At 39.0% G+C, this 19,995-nt stretch overlaps 1 protein-coding gene across 1 annotated transcript in view; it reads right to left on the bottom strand.

Annotated features, from left to right (window-relative positions):
- Positions 1-999: 999 nt before the first annotated feature.
- STK26 (serine/threonine kinase 26) overlaps positions 1,000-19,995 on the bottom strand; it is a 56,353-nt gene continuing 37,357 nt past the window's right edge. The window contains 8 exon segments of the mRNA NM_001433608.1: positions 1,000-2,796; positions 3,818-3,954; positions 4,037-4,099; positions 4,546-4,639; positions 5,960-6,108; positions 13,829-14,014; positions 15,336-15,493; positions 15,585-15,693. Of these exon segments, the coding sequence (NP_001420537.1) occupies positions 2,772-2,796; positions 3,818-3,954; positions 4,037-4,099; positions 4,546-4,639; positions 5,960-6,108; positions 13,829-14,014; positions 15,336-15,493; positions 15,585-15,693 (921 nt within the window). The 3' untranslated portion in view covers positions 1,000-2,771.

Genomic DNA, 19,995 nt, shown 5'->3' with positions numbered 1-19,995 from the left:
TTCAGAAGTGGTTGGTTCTAGCCTATTACTAAGGGAAGGGACAGTTAGAGAACAAGGAAAAGAGGGAGGCATGTGAAAATGCCTAGTAAGGGATGGAGAAGCGGTAAATTGGGGTAGCTGAAATGAAAAAGGAGAGTACTAAAACCAGACTGAGTTAATGAACCAAAATTCTATTCTTGACCCATTCAGAATTTCTCTACCACTCCCCGTGGAAGTTATAGCATTCTATTTGAGAACTTTATTTTGTTTATTGATTTTAATGTTAAGTACAACATATTTACAAGATAATGTTAGGTACTAACTTCAAAGAAATGATGCAATCATATAGGCAAGCTATTTTTATCTATGACTTCAGTGAGAAAAGATGGATGGAATAGTTTCCTTATTCTCTTAGTCCTAACATCAGAAAAATCCCTTTTAATATACCTCACTCTACTCCTTCCCCACATTCTACCACTTTCCTTCCTGTCCCTGGAATCGTATCTAGTAACTCACAGACTAGAATATTTAATAATAAGACTATATCGAAGCCCAATCACCTATATATCAATCCTATAGATCCTCAAAGCTATGTTAAGTTCATCTTTGACCTTTTCTCTAGGAAAATCTCAAATTCCTTCAGGCTTATGCTATTTCTCATATGAATTTCTGGAAACCTTTGTGAAATTTGTTTGCCCCAGGGAACTATAGGGTTCCAATCTGTAAAAGATTTCCAAATAAAACTATAATTAGGGTGATCATATAATTTATTGTCCAACCTTGGACATTTTTGAGTGAAATATAGGAATCTAATAATAGTTTTGTCAGGATGGGGCAGAAATGAGGACAGACGTTCACTGTAGCTACAATCAATGCTTAATAAAATGTGAAGAATATCTTCCAGTTTTCAACAGAAACATTGGTGTTAAAGTTCCAACAATAGATCAAAGGGCAAAGGAGAAATAATTTGAAACAATTAAAATACTATACCATACCCCGCTCAAGAAAACAAACATTGAAGACCATGAAATTTAAGAATTTATTTTTAAACCCCCCAAAACACTGGAGTATGCTTCACCTAGAAACACTTTACAGGACTACTAACTACAATGAATAAGCAATACAATTTCTATCCATGATACAGTTGTGTCGTCAAGTTTCAAATAATCAATTTATAAATCTGTTGCTTTGACTTTTACAAAAATATTCATTTAATCAATGATGAGTTGCAAAATTATTTCCAGACCTTTACAGATCATAAACTGTAATGGAATTTCAGTTAGACAGCAGGTGAAAATTTTAACTGGACCATTACTTCAAAATATAATATGTTAAAAGTAATTGTTACAGTACTGGCACCAATGAAAAGAATTTCTTGGCATATGATATGACAACTTATTCACATATCTGTATTATTACAAAAACAGAGGAGGTAATGGGCACTTTGACTAAAAACTGCATTCTTTACTTGAAGAACATTTTCTTCTAATATTTGGCAATTATTCAGATTTTTAAAAATGACTTCTGTGCAAAAACCAAATTGTGCAGATCCAAACAATAAAACATTAACTATCAAAGCTAACTGATATCAATAATTCTACAACTACCGAAATAGCCCCAGTTCAGAACTCAGGCAGGCATAATATATATACTGGGCTTAAAAGAAAAAAGTATTACCCACATAACAGTACCATAAATATAACTGAAAATTAGCTGTACAGTCTAACTTACCTTTGTACGGACAGAAATCATCCTGTACTATGGTTATTTTCTTATGAACTAGAAAATGCTTATTTAAATACCCTTTAAAAATGAACAAATGATGCTTATGTATTGGATAATTATGAAGAACAAAAATGTATAAATAATTTATAGGACATTTTACTACCATGACAAAAATATGCTGGTGTAAATTCTATTCATACCTGTTGATCAGGTATTTAATCACATGATGATCAGCGTTTTTAAGCTCCCCAAATCCAAGCATATAATATACGATTTCACTTGAAGATTTTTATAATGAAGCCTGACTAATTCCTCCAGTATTACCAAAAACTCATCCTTGGCTAACGGGTACTGCTTTAAATTTCCAACCATGTTAAATAAGGGTTAATTGCCTCTTCTAAAAAGACAAGGTAAATACTGCACACCAACAGGGACCTCTGTTGCTACATGTTGCCGATAAATGCTTCAATCACAGGGCTCTCAAATGTGATCGTCATTGAGCTGCCTGGAATATCACACCAACTTGGCAGGAGAGTCAATACTTTTCAAGGTTTCATTTCCAAGAGCCTATTAAAAACTTCTGTTTTAAGAAGATATGACTTGTTTCCACCTCTACACCAACAGTCATTTTTAGAACATGCTTGTGTTAAAAAAAAAAAAAAAAAGCTTTTTGAGGCTTGATGATCTACAAATGTTGAATACTTAGGATGACTTTGAAAGACCTGTATGTTTCATGAATGTACAGTTAACTAAAGATGAAAACATGAAAGGCATTCATCCTAGGAACTTAAGTAATAATGATACCTAAAAGCCAAACTGTAGCTCAACATTTACCAGAATACTGAGGAAACTATAGTATTAAAAGTTATTCCTTACAAAATAATCTCTTTAAAATACAAAATGATAAAGACCATCACAAAATAGTTCAATAGCTTCTTCCAAATCTTCAATGTTGCAAAGATCCAAAAGGCACATGGAGCTCATGAATTAAGCATTGTTAAGCTTGAAGTGGCTTTGGTGGGTTTCTCTGGGTCCATATGAAATAGAAGCCAATAAGAAGAAGTTTCTTAGGGAGATTCATCTGCTGAACACCTAGGAAATTAAGAAAAACTTGATATACAACTATGCATGTTTATATTTCTCGTCTGTATGAACTCTGCAATGAAGGAACTGATTCAGCAAACTAAATTCTTTCTATTGAGTCTCATCATGTAGATGTTAAAATATAAAGATGTTAAAAAAATCCCTTCTGCACCTGATTTTACAACTTCCAATTGATTTGTTTGCAAATTGGAAAAGAGAGGGGAGTTTTCCATTAAAATCTAACGGATTTTAAAAGGGGCTTTAGTTTATAAGTGCAAGTAGGCTTTATCAGATAGGAAGACCTATGAGAGTGTGTGATTTGACAGTCTTGATCCCAGTGGTGTCACAAATACAAAGAAATATAAAGATGTACTGAGAAGTGATATAATGGGAATAAGGCTAAGATCAGTATTGCTTTATAACTTGCCTGAGCTAAAAAGTTGTGTGTATGTTTGTGTATGCATACTAAAGTCTTGTTTAAAAAGAGAATTTTTAAAACAAAATGTGAGAACTTTATTGAATATGAACGAAGTTAAATTAATAGTTCACCAGACATTATAGAAATTGAAGTCAAGGAATGTTTATAGTCTCAATTTATTGAGTTCCTCTACCTAAAATCCTTTCCTTTTCTTATGGGGGTTAAACTTATGAACTTGAGCACTGGAAATTACATGAATAGTGGTGTGATGAGAGTAGTGGCAAGAATGAAAGCATTCCTCAGTGGTGTTTATGAGGGCCCAAATAAGACCATGCTCCGTGACCTTTTGTCTATACTCCTACTAGCAGGGAAAGGAAAAAAAAGCCATTTCATTCCATGGAAAAGTACCTTGTAATACCTGAAGGTAATTATTCCAAAAGCTAATGTTTAAGATGGGCAACAAGCAAAACAGTTTTCAAGCATACAACCATTAAGAAGTTAATTTGCTGGGAATAATTGAAATGACTGAATCAAGGTAATTATATTGCATTATAAATTAACATCCAACAGAAAACGTCAAAATAAATTTTAAAAATGACATTTCAAGCTTACTTCTGAAATTTTTCAATTAATTTCTTCACCATTTTATCTGTGATGCCAGGACAGGCGGCTTCAGCCACAGCGATACTTTTCTCGAGTTCTTCAATTGCCTGATTCCTGCTAGCATTATTCTCATCCTGCTGTTTAAGCTGAGAAAGATCAATAGCTATAACATTTAAAATGACTATACTTCTTAAAATAGATGTACAAACCTAATGAATCTGTACTTACTTCAGCAAACGCAGGTGTGATTATCATAGACAAGCAGCTCAGGGTTTGCACAAGATCTTGCTCCTTTGAACAAATAGTATAGTTATACACATGAATTTAAAAGTCATTCATATTTTTCTTAGTTATTCTATAACAAATGTGCACTAATTTGAATCCTCCTCGCCAAAAGACTCAATATAAGGCAAGTCTCCACGCTTTCTTCCCCTTGCTAATTCCCATCCATCATCCAGAAGGCCTCTAACTTGTAGGATTACAACATACACTCATGATTCCACTGGGTTTATGTATCTCTTGGTAAAATCATTTAAAAATACACCAATGGCCACTTAAATGAATTCTATGACCTTTTCGTAATTAGCTCAAAAAATGGCAAATGAAGCATCCTATGGACACAACGAGGTAGACAGGCATTTAGGGTTATTCAATTCTAACAATTTTAGGCCATCATAATATCACTATGTAGTTCAAAACAGTCTGTCAAGAGGAAGTGATCATCTCCATGTACGTACTGCCCCATTCTGTAGTTTCTTTGGATCAGGCTTCTTTCGCACGGTGGTGAAGCTCCATTCAGGATGAGTACTATTTTCCCTGCTGGTGGATTCCCTAAAGAGATTCCCAAAGATATTTCTATAAGTTCCTAAACAATTCAGCTTGGTGAAAATACCAAATCAATGCAGCCAGACTCTGAAGAGAGAACTGCCCCAATGTATAAAAAATCATAGTATAAAAAGCATTTGATCTTAGTTTCAGGTAGATATTACATTTTACTGAAGAGGAGCAGTGGTTCTCAACTCTAAGTGTGCATCAGAATCACATGTGGAGGCCTCTTATATATAAAGCCCTGACCCGCCCCTCCCCACTGACTGGACCAGAATCTCTCGTAGTACAGCTTGTGATTTTATTAAGGCTTCATGGGCAACTCTCATGGGCAGCTAAGGCCAATAAGTATTAGAACAGGGTAGAAAACTATCCTGATATTTTTTTATCCCTTTTAAAAGTTGGGCAATTTCTCATAAATGCAGGACTCTGAGAGTATCATGTAAAGAAATTTGGTATTGCCTTTGTGCCAATTCAGCCAGTGGAGGAGTAAATTCTAGTATAGCCTACAGACTTTCCACATTTGCATTAAGTTATGGATTTAGAGGCTAAAATGTTAATGTAAATGCTACAATTAAAAAACAGTGCAGAGGCCAGCCCTGTGGCCTAGTGGTTAAGTTCAGTGCACTCTGCTTCAGCAGCCTGGGTTCGTAGGTTTGGACCCTGGGTGCGGACCTACACCATTTGTCAGCAACACTGTGGTGGCAACCCACGTATAAAATAGAGGAAGACTGGCACAGATGTTAGCTCAGGGCTAATCTTCCCCAAGCAAAAAAAAAAAAAAGGAGGAATATTGGCAACAGATGTTAGCTCAGAGCTAATCTTCCTCAGCAAAAAACAAACAAACAAAAAACTGGTGCAATTTTTAAGCAGGTACAAATCATATATAAATGAATATTTAAATGTACCAGTCTGATCATGGTTTGGTACATGGCCAAGATGTGGGAAAGACCTGGCAGTCAGTTCTCCAGAGGGATTTTGCAGGTTGCCACCGAAGTATGAGAAGACATAGCCCCTTATCACTTTGGGCAAACTAATATAACACCTTTAATCAAACCTTGTTCCAAAATTTTGTAATATACTCAAGTATCCACTAGGGGTTAGACCAAGACCATTTAAAACTAGAGCAGTTCACTTCTAAGAAAAACATGTTTCCAAATTCATTGTATTTAACAGACTATAATTTTAAAACATTTTCCGTTTCGAAAGTGAAACTTTAGGATATGGTTTATATTTTATACTAGAGAAAGCATATTGGATCATAGTTAAAAGAGATGCAATATTAAAATGGGCTACCTACATAAAAATGAAATAATTTGTACATACGAATCAGAGCCCTCAGAATCAGATTCATCGTCACTGTGTCCTTCGGCCTTCCATCTCTTAAATCGATCTATCAGTTCAGTCAGATAAGAAGTCTTCTTTGAATTTTTTACAATGAATTTGTGTTTCAGAAGCTCTTTAGCTGTAGGACGCTGAGGAAAACAACGAAGGATGCATGAATATTTCTAGGCTCTTTGTGATTACTAGGGGTAATGAGAAATCATTTCAGTTATTCAGCTGAAAGGCGAAAAAGTATGTCTGTAGACATAAGAAAAACTAAAATGCTGTAGGACAATAGCTAATCCTATTTTTGAAGTGGCTCAAGGCAACCAAATTAAATTCACTACTTTGGTACCAATTTGTTAAAGCCCAAGGGGCAAAAAATGGCCTATGTACCAGCAGATCGGCAGGTAGGGCCTTCTCAAAAGCAGAGAAACACAGGAAGGATTTTGAAAATAAAAATTTAAAAACATCTCAAAATAGCACTTTCAAATATTTTTATTTACTGTAAATTGAAAAAACAGATGGGCCGTTGCCCGCCCCGTGGGACTAGGGATTGCCGGAGATCTCGGAGAGGACCGGGGCGGGGGAACTTTCAAAGGCGGGTCCGGCGATCCGGTGGAGAAGCGCCGGAGCTCCGCCCGGGCAGCAGACAAAACTCTCTGTCTGCCGGTAGCAGAGGGGCCACGCTGAGCATTCAGAGCTCCCGGCAGAGGCCCGGAGAGAAGCCCAGAGGGCGGGGCGACCCCCAGCTGCCGTTGCCCGCCCCGTGGGACTAGGGATTGCCGGAGATCTCGGAGAGGACCGGGGCGGGGGAATTTTCAAAGGCCGGATCGGCGACCCGGAGGGGAAGTGCCGGAGCTCCCCCAGGCAGCAGACAAAACTCTCTGTCTGCCGGTAGCAGAGGGGCCACGCTGAGCACTCAGGGCTCCCGGCACAAGCCCGGACAGAAGCCCAGAGGGCGGGGCGACCCCCAGCTGCCGTTGCCCGCCCCGTGGGACTAGGGATTGCCGGAGATCTCGGAGAGGACCGGGGCGGGGGAACTTTCAAAGGCGGGTCCGGCGATCCGGTGGAGAAGCGCCGGAGCTCCGCCCGGGCAGCAGACAAAACTCTCTGTCTGCCGGTAACAGAGGGGCCACGCTGAGCATTCAGAGCTCCCGGCAGAGGCCCGGAGAGAAGCCCAGAGGGCGGGGCGACCCCCAGCTGCCGTTGCCCGCCCCGTGGGACTAGGGATTGCCGGAGATCTCGGAGAGGACCGGGGCGGGGGAACTTTCAAAGGCGGGTCCGGCGATCCGGTGGAGAAGCGCCGGAGCTCCGCCCGGGCAGCAGACAAAACTCTCTGTCTGCCGGTAGCAGAGGGGCCACGCTGAGCATTCAGAGCTCCCGGCAGAGGCCCGGAGAGAAGCCCAGAGGGCGGGGCGACCCCCAGCTGCCGTTGCCCACCAGGTGAGGCTAGGGATTGCCGGAGATCTCGGAGAGGACTGGGGCTGGAGAGAGTTCCAGAGACCCAGCTTAGTAGCCTAGGGGGAAACCCTACAGGCTCACAGAAGCCTTAGGGAAAGCCTCGGCACAGCACCAGTAGAAGGCACCCAGCCGCCAGCCACAAGGCTGGAAGACCCCAGGGCAAAAGCAGCATAGCTAGGTGTACTAACCACAGACTGTAGAAGATGCCAATAGCTCTCCTGCGACCCATAGAGGACAAGTGAGATTTGGTGGGTGCCGACAGCAACCGAGCGACAAATAAAAGTGATCCCACCCCTGGCCGCTGGAAAAGCCCATAACACCGTTGCAGACCCCAAGGAGAGAGCGCATCTAGGTGGGCAACAACAGTAGGCACCTGCAGTCTGAAGCCCCCCGTGACGGCCCCCACGGCAGAGGAGGGAATCCAAAGGGCCACTGTGGCTACGAAGAGGGGCCCAGGCCCAGTTAGCAACTACGGACAGGGTTCCTGGTTGGTGAAGTATAAACAGCTGCTCCCCCCACCGCAGCAGCTGAAACAAGTGAAAGGAGCAACTAAACTCTATCTCCATGCGGAGGCACAAATCAACATCATCAAGCAATATGAAAAAATACATCAAATCTCCAGAACAGAAAGAAAGTAACAAATACACAGAAAACAATCCCAAAGAAAATGAGATATATAACCTAAATGATGATGACTTCAAAACAGCCATCATTAAAATACTCACTGAGTTAAGAGAGAATTCTGACCGACAACTCAACGAGTTCAGGAGCTATGTCACAAAAGAGTTTGATACGATAAAGAAGAACCAAACAGAAATACTGGAAATGAAGAACACAATAGAGGAGATTAAGAAAAATCTAGATGCTCTGAACAGTAGGGCCGATAATATGGAGGAAAGAATTAGCAATTTGGAAGATGGCAATATAGAATTGTTGCAGGCAGAGGAGGAGAGAGAAGCAAGACTTAAAAGAAATGAAGAAACTCTCCGAGAATTATCAGACACAATTAGGAGATGCAACGTAAGGATTATAGGTATACCAGAGGGAGAAGAGAAGGAGAAAGGGGCAGAAAACCTATTCAAAGAAATAATGGCTGAGAACTTCCCAAATCTGGTGAGGGAGATGGATCTTCAGGTGACAGAAGCCAATAGATCTCCAAACTTTATCAATGCAAGAAGACCAACTCCACGCCATATAGTAGTGAAGCTAGCAAAAGTCAACGACAAGGAGAAAATATTAAGGACAGCCAGGCAAAAGAAACTAACCTACAAAGGAACCCCCATCAGGCTATCAGCAGATTTCTCAGCAGAAACTTTACAGGCTAGAAGAGAGTGGAATGATATATTCAAAAATCTGAAGGACAAAAACCTACAGCCGAGAATTCTCTACCCAGCGAAAATATCCTTCAAATACGATGGAGAAATAAAAACTTTCCCAGATAAACAAAAATTAAGGGAGTTCATTGCCACAAAACCTCCTCTTCAGGAAATCCTCAGGAAAACCCTCATTCCTGAAAAATCCAAAAAAGGAAAGGGACTACAAAACCAAGAGCAGAGGAGATAAGTAGAAGGACAACAACAGAGAGTAGCAGCTCTACATCAGAACAGATTAAACCATGGGACGAGAAACAAAGGAAACTGAAGAAAACCGGAAAACAAGACACAAAATGGTAGTGGTAGGCCACCACGTCTCAATAATCACTCTAAATGTAAACGGATTGAACTCCCCAATCAAAAGACACAGAGTGGCAGGATGGATCAAAGAACAAGATCCAACAATATGCTGCCTCCAGGAAACACACCTCAGCCCCAAAGACAAACACAGACTCAGAGTGAAGGGATGGAGAACAATACTCCAAGCTAATAATGAACAAAAGAAAGCAGGTGTCGCTATACTAATATCAGACAAGGTAGATTTCAAAGCAAAACAGATAAAGAAAGACAAAGAGGGACAGTATATAATGATAAAAGGGACTCTCCACCAAGAAGACATAACACTTATAAATATATACGCACCCAACACAGGAGCACCAAAATTTGTAAAGCAACTCTTAATAGATCTAAAAGAAGACATCAACAACAATACAATAATAGTAGGGGACCTCAACACACCATTAACACCAATGGACAGAACATCCAGACAGAAAATCAACAAGGAAATAATAGAATTAAATGAAAAATTAGACCAGATGGACTTAATAGATATATATAGAACACTTCATCCAAAAACAGCAGGTTACACATTCTTCTCAAGTGCACATGGAACATTCTCAAGGATTGACCATATTTTGGGAACCAAAGCAAACATCAATAAATACAAGAGAGTTGAAATAATATCAAGCATCTTTTCTGATCATAACGCTATTAAACTAGAAATCAACTACAAGAAAAAAGCAGAGAAAGGTGCAAAAATGTGGAGACTAAACAACACGCTTCTCAACAAACAATGGATCATTGAAGAAATTAAAGAAGAAATCAAATATTATCTGGAGACAAATGAAAATGAGAACACGACATACCAAATCATTTGGGATGCAGCAAAAGCAGTCCTAAGAGGGAAATTCATCGCAATACAGGCTCACCTCACTAAACAAGAAAAAGCTCACGTAAGCAACCTCAAACGACACCTAACAGAACTAGAAAAAGAAGAACAAACAAGGCCCAGAGTCAGTAGAAGGAGGGAAATAATAAAAATAAGAGCAGAAATAAACGATATTGAAACAAAAAAGACAATAGAAAGGATCAATGAAACAAAGAGTTGGTTCTTCGAAAGAATTAACAAAATTGACAAACCCCTAGCCAGACTCACCAAGAAAAGAAGAGAGAAATCGCAAATTAATAAAATCAGGAATGACAGAGGAGAAATCACAACAGATACCAATGAATTACAAGAGATCATAAGAGAATACTATGAAAAACTATATGCCAACAAATTGAACAACCTGGAAGAAATGGACAAATTCCTAGACTCCTACAATCTCCCCAAACTGAATCAGGAAGAAATGGAGAATCTGAATAGACCAATCACAAGTAAGGAAATAGAAACGGTAATCAAAAACCTCCCCAAAAACAAGAGTCCAGGACCAGACGGCTTCTCTGGAGAATTCTACCAAACATTCAAAGAAGACTTAATACCTATTCTCCTCAAACTGTTCCAGAAAATTGAGAAAGATGGAGAACTCCCTAACACATTCTATGAAGCCAACATCACTCTGATCCCCAAACCTGACAAGGACAACACAAAGAAGGAGAACTACAGGCCGATATCACTGATGAACATAGATGCAAAAATCCTCAACAAAATTTTGGCAAACCGATTACAGCAATACATCAAAAAGATTATACACCATGATCAAGTGGGATTTATACCAGGGACACAGGGATGGTTCAACATCCGCAAGTCAATCAACGTGATACACTACATTAACAAAATGAAAACCAAAAACCACATGATCATCTCAATAGATGCAGAGAAAGCATTCGACAAGATCCAACACCCATTTATGATAAAAACCCTCAGTAAAATGGGTATAGAAGGAAAGTACCTCAACATAATAAAGGCCATATATGATAGACCCACAGCCAACATCATACTCAATGGACAAAAGCTGAAAGCCATCCCTCTGAGGACAGGAACAAGACAAGGGTGCCCACTTTCACCACTCCTATTCAACATAGTTCTGGAGGTGCTGGCCAGAGCAATTCGGCAGGAAAAAGAAATAAAAGGAATCCAAATAGGTAACGAAGAAGTAAAACTCTCGTTGTTTGCAGACGACATGATCTTATACATAGAAAACCCCAAAGAATCCACAGAAAAACTATTAGAAATAATCAACAACTACAGCAAAGTAGCAGGGTATAAAATTAACGTGCATAAATCAGTAGCATTTCTATACACTAACAATAAACTAACAGAAAAAGAACTCAAGAACTCTATCCCATTCACAATAGCAACGAAAAGAATAAAATACCTTGGGATAAACTTAACCAAGGAAGTGAAGGATCTATACAATGAAAACTACAAGACTCTCTTGAAAGAAATAGGCGATGACATAAAGAGATGGAAAGACATCCCTTGCACATGGATCGGAAGAATAAACATAGTTAAAATGTCCATACTACCTAAAGCAATATACAGATTCAATGCTATCCCAATCAGAATCCCAAGAACATTCTTCACAGAAATTGAACAAACAATCCTAAAATTCATATGGGGCAACAAAAGACCGCGAATTGCTAAAGCAATCCTGAGCAAGAAAAACAAAGCCGGCGGAATCACAATCCCCGATTTCAAAACATACTACAAAGCTACAGTGATCAAAACAGCATGGTACTGGTACAAAAACAGGTCCACAGATCAATGGAACAGAATTGAAAGCCCAGAGATAAAACCACACATCTATGGACAGCTAATCTTCGACAAAGGAGCAGAGGGCCTACAATGGAGAAAAGAAAGTCTCTTCAACAAATGGTGCTGGGAAAACTGGACAGCCACATGCAAAAGATTGAAAATTGACCATTCTTTTTCTCCACACACCAAAATAAACTCAAAATGGATCAAAGACCTAAAGATTAGGCCTGAGACAATAAGTCTTTTGGAAGAGAATATAGGCAGTACACTCTTTGACATCAGTTTCAAAAGAATCTTTTCGGACACTGTAACTCCTCAGTTGAGGGAAACAATAGAAAGAATAAACAAATGGGACTTCATCAGACTAAAGAGCTTCTTCAAGGCAAGGGAAAACAGGATTGAAACAAAAAAACAGCTCACTAATTGGGAAAAAATATTTACAAGCCACTTATCCGACAAAGGGTTAATCTCCATAATATACAAAGAACTCACACTGCTTAACAACAAAAAAACAAACAACCCGATCAAAAAATGGGCAGAGGACATGAACAGACATTTCTCAAAAGAAGATATGAATATGGCCAATAGACACATGAAAAGATGTTCATCATCGCTAATCATCAGGGAAATGCAAATCAAAACTACACTAAGATATCACCTTACCCCCGTTAGATTGGCAAAAACATCCAAAACCAAGAACGACAAATGTTGGAGGGGTTGTGGAGAAAGAGGAACCCTCATACACTGTTGGTGGGAATGCAAACTGGTACAGCCACTATGGAAAACAGTATGGAGATTTCTCAAAAAGTTAAAAATAGAAATACCCTATGACCCAGCCATCCCATTACTGGGTATCTATCCTAAGAACCTGATATCAGATATCTCAAGAGTCCGTTGCACCCCTATGTTCATTGCAGCATTATTTACAATAGCCAAGACGTGGAACCAGCCTACATGCCCAGAAACTAATGATTGGATAAAGAAGATGTGGTATATATACACAATGGAATACTACTCAGCCATAAAAAAAGACGAAATTGGCCCATTCACAACAATGTGGATGGACCTCGAGGGTATTATGTTAAGCGAAATAAGTCAGTCAGAGAAAGACGAACTCTATATGACTCCACTCATAGGTGGAAATTAGTATATTGAGAAGGAGATCTGATTGGTGGTTACCAGGGAAAAGGGGGGGTGGGGGGAGGGTACGGAGGGGGAAGTGGTGTACCCACAACATGACTAACAAAAATGTACAACTGAAATCTCACAAGGTTGTAATCTATCATAACATTAATAAAAAAAAAAAAAAAAAAAAACAGATGAAAACTAGCAAGGCTGTAACTTTGTTATTATCTGCACACATCCTATGATCTTCAGACTCATCCCGCATCTATCACACATTCATTCCTACTGAATCTCAAAGCCTATACCCGGTGCTGCAGGGGATATTTCTCCCTAGTATTTTATTAATATTAGAATATTTATTATTGACTTAAAAACAGTTGCATCAAACTTAGTTCTTGTATATTTCTACTTTCTAGAAGTCACCAGGCAGCTTTATTTTAAAAACAATAAAACAACGATAATCAAATTTGCCAGGTAAATGAGTGGAGCTCACTAGACTTCAGGAAAAGTATACAACTTCATGTTGGAATTCCGAAACATTAAGTGAAAAAATAGTGAAACGCAAACAAAACTTTTTGTGCAAATGAAAACACAGCTGAATAAAAACCATTGCAAATAGTTACACATATGCTTTAATCATGATATCCTATAAAATAAACATTATTTCCCAAACTTCTTTCCCCTCGAAATAGGAAATGATCAATAGAATAAGGAAGAAGCTAGGGATGACGAAAGAGATGCAGGGGAAGGAGAAAAGGAACTAAGGAAGTTGTGAAGAACTGAACAGAATTAGCAATACAGAGGGAAGAGCCAGGTTCCTGGCATCCTGGAGAATTGTCACATGCACTGTAATTCCTCACTGTGGAAAAAAACCACATCTGCTCTATGGAGATCGGATAATAGAAAACAGTAGTGATAGCAATATATACTCACAAATGACGGATCTTTGTTCAGGCAAGCATCAATGAACTCCTTAAAGGACTTAGTAAATTCTCCGACGAGAGTCGGAGGATTGTTTTTCGGAATAAGAAACAGAACTCTCATCGGATGCATGTCGGAGTTAGGCGGCTCTCCCTTGGCTAGCTCAATAGCAGTGATTCCCAATGACCAAATGTCAGCCTAAGGCAAGAGACAGAAAAAATTACCTTGAAACTCCGTTCCAACACCCGGCCACAAAATAACCTGTGCAATCTAATGGTCATGTGATATTAAAGCATCTCAAGAAATGTGGTGTTAAATTTTTATTAATAGAACTCATTTATTTTAAAAAATTATCAAATTCCCTACTTTGGGCCAGGTACCACATTCTAGGCACTGAGGATTCAGGGGGTGAATAAACGAGACAAAAATCCCTGCTCTCAAGGGGCTTATGTTCTAGTAGAAGAAACACATAAATAAACAAACAGTATCATGTCAGATGGTGCTAAGTTCTGTGAAAAAAAAAATAAATCAGGATAAAAGAATAATGAATGGGGCCGGCCCGGTGGTGCAGTGGTTAAGTGCACATGTTCTGCTTCGGCAACCCGGGGTTCGCCGGTTTGGATCCCAGGTGCGGACATGGCACCACTTGGCAAGCCAAGCCGGGATAGGCGTCCCACATATAAAGTAGAGAAAGATGGGCATGGATGTTAGCTCAGGGCTAATCTTCCTCAAAAAAAAAAAAAAAAAGGAATGAATGATGGGGTCAAGGGGCTGCATATTTACACAGGATGGCTAGGGAAGACTTCTGTGTACGTAATGTTTAAGCAGAGACCTGATTGGGAGGAAGGTTATTCCAGACAGAGGGAAGGGCAAGTGCAAAGGTCCTGAGGCCAGAGTGTACTGCTATGTTTGCAAAACAGCAATGAGGCCACTATGGCTGAAGCAGATAGAATATAGAGGAGAGTGATAGGAGATGAGACTGGAGAGGCAGACAAGGGCCAGATCACAGAGAGGCATGTATGTGAAAGGGCGGACTTTGGATTTTATTCCAAGTGGGATGGAATGCCACTGAAGGGAATAGAATCCAAATATTACCAGCATCAAGAGAACTTATGATTTAGCAGCAACATCTGACATAATTCTGGCTTTAAGAATACTTTAGGGGGCCGGCCCTGTGGCCGAGTGGTTAAGTTCATGCTCCGCTGCCATGGCCCAGGGTTTAGCCGGTTCGGATCCTGGGCACGGACATGGCACCGCTTGTCAGGCCACGTTGAGGCGGCGTCCCACATGCCACAACTAGAAGGACCAACAACTAAAATATACAGCTGTGTACTAGGGGGGATTTGGGCAGAAAAAGCAGGAAAAAAAGATTGGCAACAGTTGTTAGCTCAGGTGCCAATCTTTAAAAAAAAAGAATACTTTAAAAGGAAGGAAAATTAAGGCAGTTGATTAAACAGGATAGTAAGCTATATAAAACTTATTATTAAAAAGAGAAGAGTTTGTACAGGCAACACTTTACTTTTGAGTCATAAGCCGACTGTTGAATAACTTCAGGAGCCATCCAAAATGGTGTTCCCACAAAGGTATTTCTTTTAATTTGTGTATCTGTCAGCTGGCCAGCAACTCCAAAGTCAGCAAGTTTAACATCCCCTTGTTCTGAGAGCAAGACATTGGCGGCTAGGAGGAAAAAGGAAACAAACAAAAATTACCCCTCAGCTTCCTCAGAATGCATCTATTTTTCTCAGGTTCATATTAGATGTTTGTGTACCTTTTATGTCTCGGTGAATTTTCTTTTCTGAATGCAGATAGTCCAGACCTTTCAAAATTTCCTTTAGCATGGTAGCAATCTGGAACTCATCAAATGGACCAGCTCGCAGCTTAGGGCAAAAACACACACACGTACACGCATAAATGTTTGGAACAATAAAGTTCAAACTTGATATTAGCTTTGAAATAAGGGAATCACTTAGATATATGAAGAAGTTCTGTTTATTAAACCAATCTTTAAACAAATGATCAAAAATGTAAAAGGTGAGGGAAGAGAGTAAAAAAGTTAAGTCAAAGGGCTGAAGGAGTTTTTAAATGATTAGATTTAATCTTGACAGATAATATAAGCAGTGTCACCTATATACTAGCTCCAAATCCTGAGGTTCTTAAATCTTTGACATAAAGATTTAAGAAATACGCTTAAATAATGACAGACTAGCTTTCTCTTCTTCAGATAGGAAAAAAGAAATCAGCTACTTAAAGTTTGGCATTTGTTGTTTAAAAGCTATTAAATATTTATAGTGAACTGATTTTTAGATCAGACAGTCCATAAGATTTCCGCAGCAACCCAATTTGATTGTGTAGGTCCACTGCAACACGGTTCTTAGAATTTATGTATTTCAATAACATTGGAAAGCATAGAGCTTTTCTGAGGCTCCAATTTAAAATCTAGCCAGGAATTTAATAATTAAACTATTCAGACTTTCATTGTAAAAAAAAAATTATCAAATCATGGAGGGATACAGTTTTTCAAATAACTGTAACACATTTCCCTTTCTTTCCCCATCCCTGTACCGAAGCCAATAGTTCCAAACTGGAATATAAGGAAAGCAATGATTAGGTTTCAGGAGAACTTGTAATGGAATATCTGAAAATCTCTCTTTAAAATACATGGTTATTTTAAAATTCTGGTACCTCATAAAGCACAAACAGTGGACTGTACAATATTATTACAGGAAAAGGGTGGGAATCTAAAGTCAGAGCTGAGGTAGAGTTCTGTTTGCTGGCAGGAGGGAAGAGGTGGTGAAAATCAAACATCGCCCACTCCGCCTCACACTGGGAGGGATTCACAGCTCTTTGGCACCTTGTGTATTTCATCTTTCATGAATGCCGTATTTATTCTGAATAAAGGGCACTTTTATGTTGAAATTTAACAGCTTAAAATAGAACCCATACTTTGGTCTCACTATTTAATATTAACTGTGGTCTGGGTATACAGTAGACTCCAGGGACATCCGTAGTTCAATAGGTGCCTTTCCTAGGTAACATTATCTATTTACTCTCAAATCTATCAACTTCCACCCCAAAAGTTTCTATTTAAACGGTAATGATTAAAGTCATTCTAAAAGGTGAAAATGGCATGTTATTTTATCGATTCTGGCAATGAAATTCTGAGGTACTAACCAAATAAGTGAAAGACAAACATCATACTACCAAAAATTGGTACTTCATGGGGCCGGACTCATGGCCAAGTGGTTAAGTTCGTGCACTCTGCTTCGGCAACAAGGGGTTTGCTGGTTTGGATCCTGGGCGCAGACCTAGCACCCCTTATCACGCCATGCTGAGGCAGCGTCCCACATGGAAGAACTAGAAGAACCTACAACTAGGATATACAGCTATGTATTGGGGGGCTTTCGGGAGAAAAAAGAAGAGGAAGATTGGCAACAGATGTTAGCTCAGGGCCAATCTTCCTCACAGAAAAAAAAAAGACTCACTGATGTTCCCTTAAAAATATTAGTACTTATCATCAGTGATCATAAAATTTTGACAGGACCAGAGGAGGTATACCCTCAGTTACTTAAGAAATTGGGAAAGGTCCTTAATAAGGGGTAATAGCTAACATTCTGAAGGACTTCTAAAACGGCCTGGACAAGCCAGTGTATTACCTAATACAGAATTTTAAAAATGTATTTAAGGAAAAACAAACAAAAAAGGGGTCCTAAACACCCATTAGCTTATCTGGTATATTTAGGTCCAGTTTAAAATTCAGTAAAAGTAAAACCTCAATTTACTGGGTCCTGGAAGAAGAATGGAAGGGGAGACTCCATAGCAAGGAAATGGGAATGTGATGGTGGGACAGTTGGGTTTTTCTCATTAATTATCAGACAGAAAACTATCCCAAACCTTGTGGTAAAAAGGTTTCCTTAGTCATGTTGATAACTATTAGAAAAAGGCGAAAAAAAGGGAGTTGGAAAGAGAAGGAAGGTAAAGTAGATGGAACAAAGATTGTTTTTTTTAATTTCTAATGTAACGTTGGGAGAGAGAATCCCAAGATCTTGGTCCACTGTCCTTGGAGTGCATAATTGAACTCCTCTCCAATGACTGAAGACTGCGCCTTGTCCCCAAGAGCTAATACCTCTGCCTTCAGGGCAGTTTACCCGCCGTGGGTAATTTGCCTGTCAGCTGAGGATATGCAAGAGAGGACTATTGGCTCTTTCAAAGATTGTATACTTATGGGCTTGGGGATTTTCCTTACGTTCCTTTGACTTCCAGCCGGTCCCTAATGCAGCATGTTATGCTATGCCTTCTCTTATGGTTATGCATATTGTTTCCAACTTTTTTCCTTGGTACTCAAGTTTTATTCTATTAACCACATTACATGTGTTTTTATTGTAAGCCACTGCAACTCTTATTGGAAAGAAGGGAGGTAGAATAAATTCAATACGATAACATACAGTATGCTCCAAGTCTGTTCACATACAACTAATTTTTTTTCAAGAATGGTAAGGAATCTTAAGATATACAGTATATAATGTTGACATAAATTATGTCATAATAATATTCCATTAGTCAGGCCCCAGTTTAAAGTGATAAACACTCTCAGATCAGTATCCCTCTTGTTTTCTCTTGTTCCTGGTAGCAGTGCCCTCCTCTAAGCCTAATCTTTTCTTAGGCCCTCCAAATGCTAGCATTATTTGTACAGAACTATACATAGAGAAGAAATAGCACATTTTCTCATCATTTGCTCTCCCTACAATGTTCAGTTAAATGAGGTTTATAATTAAATCACAATATTATTGAATTCTAGAGCTAGAAAAACAAAACTAGAAAGATTGCTAATCGAATTTCTTCATTGAACATCTGAGGAAATTAAGGCACAGATGTTAAATGGCTTGCCCAAAATTAGCCAGCTAGCCTGGCAGAACCAGGACTAGGACCTAGGACTCCTGATTTTTAGCTACTACAGTGCTAAGAGCATTTAAGTTTGTTGAATTTATGTTAATTTGGTACCTATTCTCCTAGGCAGAGATCAGAACGGCAGGATAAGATTAAGATCTTACAATCATTTCGTTCAGAGACTTCATAAAACTGACCAAACTCCCACTGGGGGACACAGATTGTGTCAGTTAGGACTGGGCCAGTGTCCAATGCTTAACATGGCTAGCAGTGATTCTGATGAAAGCAGTGGACTAGCTTTGCCAACGCCTACAAAACGGGGAAGAGACATGGTGAGCACCTCAGGGGACCAGATAAGGTAACTGTGGTAAATTTGGAAAGGGCTCTTCATATTTAAAAAGAGAAAGGAGGATCGTGGAGCAATTATGAGGCTTTTTGTGGAGGTAACGTAAAAATTATTGTACAATAAAACTACGTGACAAGACAAATAGAAATGAGATCACTTAACTTCAAGAGGAGAATGAGAGCTGACTCCATATGCATGAAGGATTATTATACAAAGAAACTCCAGTTGTGTTCTCTCACGAGAGAGGAGAGAGAAAGAAAAAATGAGCTCAAGCTTTAGGATCAAGAATTAGATTAGACACGAGGAAGGATTACCTAACTCAGCAACTGATTAAACTAAGATGAATTCCTAGAAGGAGATGAGGCTCTCCATCAAGTTTAATTACCATTTATTCAGAATGGTTTAAGTATGGTTCTGTCTAAAGGAAAGAGAATCTCTTATGGTCATTTCTGTTCATAGGATCATTTGAAACTTTGGAGTCATTGGCAGTCAGGCTTAACGCCCTTTAAAAATAATCACTTTCAGTTAGGAAAACTCATCTCCACTTAAAAAATAAGAATTAAAATATTACTTGATGATCTTACTCATCAAAACATTTTATTTTTAGAAACAGCATACTCTAATTTTAAAGGCAGAAGCAAGCTAATATGTCATATAATATTCAAGATGGAAGAAAACTTAGAAATAGCTTAGTGAAACGTCTTTGTTTTATAGGACAGCCAATTGCAAGGAATTTATGGGTCTGGTTCTGTCACAGATTCAGTTATGAATAAATCCAGCCCTAAAACCTCAAACTCCCATAGGGCAGCCCAGTGGTCATTCTACTGCACAAAGTTGCCTCTAATAATTCATATTGAATTTTAAATACAATTTATTTTCATATTAATAAAGATTTTAAAAGGGTAAAAAACCAACATTGGTAGAATCACACTAACATGAGGAAAACAAC

This window comes from Equus caballus, chromosome X (assembly GCF_041296265.1).
Source record: "Equus caballus isolate H_3958 breed thoroughbred chromosome X, TB-T2T, whole genome shotgun sequence".
NCBI lineage: Eukaryota > Metazoa > Chordata > Mammalia > Perissodactyla > Equidae > Equus > Equus caballus.
The sequence above is the reverse complement of the archived record's forward strand: the minus strand, read 5'-3'. Positions and strand labels throughout refer to the sequence as shown.